Here is a 7,336-nt window from a genome sequence, read left to right as displayed (position 1 = left end):
ATATATGTTGAAGTTCCTCTCATTGATGCAATCTTACAAATGCCGAAGTTTGCCAAATTCTTGAAGGACATCATGTAAAGTAAAAAGAATAAGAGGAGACATAGAGACCATAACACTTACGGAGGAATGTAGTGCTCTTTTTGAAAGGAACATTTCCCCAAAGCTAAAGGATCCAGGAAGCTTTTATATTCTTTGCAATATAGGAGCTGAATTTATTGAGAAAGCTTTTTGTAATTTAGGGGCAAGTGTTAGCCTCATTCCTTATTCTATTTGTAATAAATTAAGTCTCAAAAACTTTAAACATACTACTTTGGCACTACAACTTGCTGATCATTCCTGTAGGTACTGTAAAATATCGAAAAAATAGCGAATAATAATAAAGAAATTTTTCGAAATTTTTGGAAATTTTTTGGGAATTTTTCGGAGCTCGTATGGACGAGTTAACGGGGGTAAAAAAAAGGGGTCCGAGAGAGATCCTGTTTAGGCTATCTCATCTAAGCAAGGAAAAGTTTAATTATTTTTATTCTTTCCATTTCTTTTCTTTCTCCCCTAATCGCCATTTTCTTTCCCTCACCGCCGAACCCGAGCCCTAACCGCTCGGGACAGTTTCTCCTCCTTCTCCCCTTATTCTACCGCGACGCCAAACCTTTTTTCCCTTTTCATCACCGAGCCCTTCTTCCAATCTCGCTGTTTTCTCTGCCTGAAGCTAGGTCGCCTACGGTGAGAGTCGTCTCTTCCTCTCTTCTAATCGGCGTGTCGATCACCAGCCACAGGAACCCCAGCGCCGGCCGCTGTCGCCTATGCCCTAGCACCGCCGGGTGTCGCACTTCAGCCCTAGTTCTCCGGCCGACTCCTCCTCCTCTTTGGGCTTGCGACACCGCCGATCCCTTGCCGCTGCCCTAGCGCTGACGCCTCATCCGAGCCTCCACTTGGCTGTGCCCTAGATCATCGCAGCGGAGAGTGTGGGTAGGCAAATGAAGTAGGTTGCTTGAACCCTATCCTTGCTCTTCTACCCTTTTTGCTTATCTCTCTTGTGCTTGGTCTCCTCCACAGAGAAGACATTGATTCGGAGCAAGAGATCGCTGGGTGCCGCTCCTCCTCAGCCAAGCGTCGGGTAATTTTCCCTCTGCCCTAGTTCAACACCACAACATTGTTCCGGCAGAGTAGGTTTGTGTTGTTGGTTGTCTTGGTTTCGGCAGCACCTCTTTGGTTGCGGATCAATAGCAGAGATCTGTGATTTAGGTAAGGGTTAGGGTAAGTGATTCATGTTGTTGATGAAATAGGATAATTGTGTTGTTGATCAACAATTTCACCTTGCTGCAGCCACTGGATCCGGCTATAATCTTCTCTAACATTGGGTAAGTACAGATTTAGATGAGTTTTTGTGTTGAATCTATGATAGATTATGTTATAATAAGTCCTAATTAGAAGGTGGAACGATTAGGTTTAATGAAGTTAACCCTAATTGATTAATTGGATTAGAATTTAGTTTGGCTAATTGTTGTATGATAGAATTAGCTAAACTAGACATTATGTTTTATACCACAGGACTTTGATGCGAGACGAGCATCTCGATGTCGGATTTGGACCTTTAATTTCTATTGGAGACGGGTACTTTGATTTTTTGTCTTTTGATATGCATAATAATGTTTTTAACATATAGCAATGATTATGTTTCTCATTTGTTTCGGTTGATCACTACCTGACCTGTTACATGCTTGCTTGTTTATTTATTTTGCACATCATGCTAGTGTTTACCTGATTATGCCTATTTATAGAGGTAGTGACACAACCATGCTATTTATCATGTTCAGGACCTAGGGTTTTTGATACTTTATCTGGTCTGTGTACTTTGATTTGATTCACTTCCCGATGATACACATTTTACATGTATATGGATTATTGCTATGCTACTCAGTATTTTGCCACACTACAAGAAAAAAGCTAATAGACAACGCTTTTAAAGCGTTGTCTTTTTGCCTGAAAAAGCGTTGTTAAAGGCACTATTGTAAAAAGTCTGCTCAACGACAACGCTTTTAAAACGTTGTCGTTTGTACCAAAGACAACGCTTTTGCAACGCTTTAAAAGCGCTGTTGTTTTATGCAGAGGCAACGTTTTACAACACTTTTAAAGCGTTGTTTTTGGTAGAAAAGACAACGCTTTTGCAACGCTTTAAAAGCGTAGTTATATTTTGTAAAGACAACACTATTACAATGCTTTAAAAGCGTTGTTGTTTTTTACAAAGACAACACTTCTTGCAACGCTTTAAAAGCGTTGTCGTTTTAAAGAAAAAAAAATTATTTAAAAATCATTATTTTTATATTTACGAAACTATTATTTTTCTTTTACCATGTCTAGATTTGAATTTTACATATAATCAACTCGGTTAATGATTTCAAACTCATAAAAATAATAGAAATCTGACATTGAAGTAATATTAATAATTAATTACATGAAAAGCTAGTAAATATCAAAATTTACACTAATTCTGTTTCAAAGTATATAGTGATATTCACATATAAAACAAAAGAGCACAAAAAATCTGTTTTGAACAGCTACAATCTGTTTAGCCAACAATCTGTTTACTGAATACTGAATACTGAAGTAGCCAACAATCTGTTTACTCAAAATAGTACAGTAGTTACTGAATCCATACGCTTAGTGTACTGATCAATTACTGAATCCAGACGCTCCTTAGTGTACTGATCTCGACTGTCCTGTATCCACCTACAAAAGAAACAAAACAAACCAATCATTACTGATGAGCATATATGAGGATTACTGATGGCTCTCAAAAGAAACAAAACAATTATCATGACTTTCTACCAAAAGAAACAAAATTTACACTAATCTTAATGAAAATTTTGCAAGTTGATGTAAAATAGTTTTCAAATTGCATGCAGCTATCTGACTGCTTTATTAAACTGATCTCATGCAGCTTGTTCGCCGAGATTGTTCGTCGTTTTCAAATTTACTGGAGTGAAATTCTAACAATCTTTTTTCCATAGATTGTTCGCCGAGATTTATTAAACTGAACCATTTCTTTCTCCCTCTTTCCATGGAACTGGATTAAGTATTCATATAGAAAAAGTTGAAATAGATTTTCTTAAAACTTGAACATGCAACCTGCAAAATAAGTTAATAAATAAATATGGACTACGCAACAAAGTGACCATATGCCATCCACAACAATTTTTTTAGAGCATTAAGAAATTGCTACATAACTGGCTTCTTCCCTTTTGTTCTAACTAATTCCAAAATTAATAGCAAAAGAAAATAATTATGTACTCCAAATAATTAATTAACAGTTAATTTCAGACTTATGCTGAAGTCTCATTGAACAAAATGGCATTTCCTCATACCACAATATCCTAAAGCATTGAATGTCTAGGTCTGGACAGCTATGTTAATCCTGTGAGCACATTAAGATTCATGGGAAAATCATCATAGTGTGCATTGTACATTCAGTTTGTTTTCAGTGAATTGTCTACTATTTATGATTTTAATGGACGAGGAACAGTCATGTCAACACTAATGGTTGTTGGTGTGGACCAATGTGAATTGTATTCTAAAGCTTACTAATTCCAGAGAATTGATATCTATTTCCAAACTAGATGAAGCTGAATAAAATTGCAAACGAAGAACTCATAACGAATAAGCATTACAAGAATGAAAAAGTATACAAATCAACTTATTTTCACTTTAAGTGATAAGTGAAATTATTCCAAACAATGTTAGAACTTATCTATAATACTACTAAATAAAATCTTATATTGGGATGAATGTGATCATTCAGTACTCACATTTTCTATCCATGCCATCTCTACCATGTAGTTTGAGCATTTCTCCTATGAATGAAAATTGAGGAATAAGATTGAATGACAACTTAGAAAGGTCAATGAGAAATTGAATAAGGAAACAAGTAATCATTATTTACATTTAACACATCAATTGCATACAGAACTAAGAAACTATCTTTTTTCCATACATCCCTCCAGGACTCCTATATAGATAGATAGTGCAAAGAATGGATGAAAGACACATACACAATAGGAATACGTATGTAAATATGTGGAGCAAGCACCAAATTCATGAAAAGAAACTGAACACTAAAAGAACATATATATATTTTTTCTCTTTTGAGAAAGAAAGCAAGAAAGAAAGAGAGATCATACCTTAACATGCTTTACAAGAATGTGAATCTCACAACTCAAGATCCTGCTTTATCAAAACCAACACAAGATCACAGAAAATAAAACAAGTATCTTTTCAAAAAAAAAAAAAAAAAAGTCTTGTGAAGCAATGCATGTTAACAGCCTAATTAGCAGCAACAATCTGATAAACCAAAAAAAAAAAAAGGAAATGTAAAAACACTTTCCTCCTTAAACCTCAATGGCGGATTATCAATTAAGAAACAAGGTAAAAGCGCCCAGACGAACGAGAAATCAATGTAACCTGAAGTAATCACCCTAAACGGGCAAAAAAAGTATCTTTATTCAAAAAATTAGTCTTGTGAAGCAATGCATGCTAATAGCCTAAATAGCAGCATCAGTCTGATACACCAAACAAAAAAGAATGTAAAACACTTGGCTCCTTAAATCTCAATGGAAGCAAATAAGCCGAACATAAATGATTCACCCTAATCGCCTCTAATGAATCATGATGAGTTCATAGTGAGGAGATGGAACGAGATCATCGAACAAGGAAAACGAAGAACAAAGATATCAAACAGAACAAGGAAAAAGAGGGATAGCACAAATAGCAGCAGCTCATAATTAAAACAAAAATGCTACTATTTAGAATAAACTAATAAATGATATAATAAGAGAAACTATGTTTAGTAGAATAGCAGTACTAATAGATAACAAACACATTTTGTGATTAGACAAGTTGAAATATCAGAGTTGAAGGGGTGAGGGATAGCACGAGATAAAAGAAACTCCAGTTAACAGCCAACTCCGATCATAAATATGAAGGGGTGAGGGAACGCACCTACTCATAAATATGATCTTGTATACATTCTGCCAACTCCGATCGCACCTCATCAATTTCTTCTCGAGAATACTCTGCTTGTGTGAACTGTGAACATTAATGAGGAAAAAAAATCAACATTGACTTTGCATATTTTAAATAGTTTATTTCAAATAATTTGAGACATAAGCAAGTAAACATTACTATAGATGGTAGTGAATCTCTTTCGATAATTTCAACTTCTTCAACAATTTGTCTCATAAATCGCATCACATAGTAACCACATTGTTTGACATCTTGTTGTCGAGGAGCCTATGGAAATTAGAGACATATTATTAATGATAAACATACACATTAAAATATATGTTATATGTAATTACACATACCTTTACTATTACCCACATAGCCTTTTTTTCTACCTTTCCTTCCCTTGTTTGAATTAAACAATCTTAAGGCCCTTCATACGTTAATGATTTTTTTATATATGAGTTTTGTATTAACATAAATGCTTAATAAAAAAGAAATATGAACTCACATTTCCACTATATATTTCCAATCCTCATCATGAATGCGATGCCTTAGAGAATCCAACAAATAAATAACTTCATTGTAAGGGTCAATAACAGTGAGAATCCAATGGAAGCTATGCAACAAACACATAATTAGTGCATATAATTCAATAAATTATCAAAAGACAACAATTGAAAGTGATGTTTTAATTCTTACTTACCCGATATTACATGGCACCAAAACAAGTTGATCTACAGATGCACCACTTAGCCTGCCTGCCAAATGACTTGCCCTTTGGTTTAGCCTTTCAAACTTACCTTTTTTGTCATGTGCACTGGTTGCCATATATGGGATTTTATGTGGATTCACAAATCTGAATTTTTCTTTCTTGTTATCTTTCAGCAGTTTTTTATAAAGATACCTGCCATTGCAAACATAATAAAACGAAGAGGTAGATTGAAAAATGAAAGTTATTCACAAAATGGATGATTACACAATTGCTAAATCTAAACACTTACCATATGTAGCCAATTACACAATTGCCTGAAAGGGGCTCCAAATGATACAAAGGAATGATGTCCTCAAGGTGTAGAACAAGTTCATAATCATCATCAAACACGTCATAATCAAAACTCACTGATATATATCTGCCATCATCTAAAGCACGCTTACTATAACAATATAACATATGTAATGCTCTTGGGGCACTTGTTGACAAAGTAAGTTTCTTTTTTGGTTGTTCAAGCTTCTTCCTTCGAGGCTTCTAATAATTTCAAATCATGACAGTTAGATAGGATGATTAATAAAACAAGTGACAATTTAATTTGAAATAAAATCTAACAAATACCTCATCTTGGTTCACTATCAAGTGTTTTGGCCAAGCCACATGGGTTCCTACAGCATCACCAATTACTTCAAATTCACTTGGAATTGGATATGGCAAAGGTGCTGATTTTTCTACTGCTTCATCAATGGAGACTCGCATGCAATTATTTGGAAATGGAACACCATGAAGCATTTTATTAGATTCATTGCCACAAACAATTGTACCATGTGCAACAATATTTGTGCTAGATTCCAATGTCAATGCATCTGGTTTTCCCTAAAATGTAAAAGCAGCAGGTCAAAAATAGCAGCAGGTCACAAATAGCAGCAGGTCATAATTAATGCAACTAGTGTTATACCTGCAAAACATCAGCTTGACACAAAATTTGTAGGTCATCATCATCGTTTTTCATGCCATCTTCAATCATGGGTTGCAACTTTACTGAGCAACTGCCTTTGTCATCAATCGAATTATCGCACATGGTACCCTTTTTATACACCATTACTTCAAGGTTTTGTATACGTGCATCTTGCTCTAAAATTTTCTTCCTCGCCTCCATCAGCTCCCTTTTATTCTCAGTGATTACTTCAGCATGCTTGCATCTTCTACCAGAATTGAAATATATTGTTGGAGTGATATGACCTCCAATACCCCTCACACGGCCATTATATTCTTCAGTGTCAAGTGCTTTGGTAAGTATATCCTCTTTGGTTCCTTCAATTATCAACTTACCCTCCCTCTTTTGTTGAATGTAACCATCCTGTCAGGCACATTAAAAAAGCATTATTACTAAAAGAATTATCAGTTCAATAAAAATAGTACTTTTACTTATTGTTATTTTGCTTACAATCTGTTGGATTTTTTTTTATCAAATCCTCTCCTTCAAAACCACCTTCTTTGGTGACTCGTCCTTTCTTCCACATAATAGCTCTATTAATGTCTTCATCATCACATAATTCAGTCGCCTACAACAAGAAAATTCCAATAACAGTTAAATGAATAAAATTAGTCATTAAATGAAACAAACTC

At 34.9% G+C, this 7,336-nt stretch overlaps 1 protein-coding gene across 2 annotated transcripts; it reads right to left on the bottom strand.

Annotated features, from left to right (window-relative positions):
• Window positions 1–2,426: 2,426 nt before the first annotated feature.
• Window positions 2,427–6,889, bottom strand: LOC121973588. 2 transcript variants are annotated; one of them, XM_042524984.1, is made up of 6 exons: window positions 6,666–6,889; window positions 6,329–6,583; window positions 6,000–6,244; window positions 5,702–5,902; window positions 3,804–3,848; window positions 2,427–2,727 (listed from the first exon to the last, which is right to left on the bottom strand). In XM_042524984.1, the coding sequence occupies exons 1-5, from the start codon at window positions 6,864–6,866 to the stop codon at window positions 3,824–3,826; spliced, it is 927 nt and encodes a 308-aa protein (XP_042380918.1). In that variant the 5' UTR covers window positions 6,867–6,889; the 3' UTR covers window positions 2,427–2,727; window positions 3,804–3,823. The 2 variants fall into 2 exon arrangements, 1 of the variants encoding a protein (XP_042380918.1); XR_006109678.1 differs by lacking the exons at window positions 5,702–5,902; window positions 6,000–6,244; window positions 6,329–6,583; window positions 6,666–6,889 and adding exons at window positions 4,993–5,079; window positions 5,176–5,194.
• Between the last annotated feature and the right edge of the window lie 447 nt (window positions 6,890–7,336).

The sequence above is a fragment of the Zingiber officinale genome, chromosome 4A (assembly GCF_018446385.1).
Source record: "Zingiber officinale cultivar Zhangliang chromosome 4A, Zo_v1.1, whole genome shotgun sequence".
Lineage (NCBI taxonomy): Eukaryota > Viridiplantae > Streptophyta > Magnoliopsida > Zingiberales > Zingiberaceae > Zingiber > Zingiber officinale.
Note: the sequence above shows the minus strand (reverse complement) of the source record. Positions and strands in the feature narration are given on the sequence as shown.

Excerpts from the sequence above, each read along its gene's own strand:
- LOC121973588 (XM_042524984.1), bottom strand. The coding sequence starts at position 6,866 with ATGGAGGCGAGGAAGAAAATTTTAGAGCAAGATGCACGTATACAAAAC. Across the intron at positions 5,903-5,999 it reads TGTGTAATTGGCTACATATG|GTATCTTTATAAAAAACTGC; the intron begins GTAAGTGTTTAG and ends TTGCAATGGCAG. Across the intron at positions 3,849-5,701 it reads TTGGTGCCATGTAATATCGG|GAGAAATGCTCAAACTACAT; the intron begins GTAAGTAAGAAT and ends TTTCATTCATAG.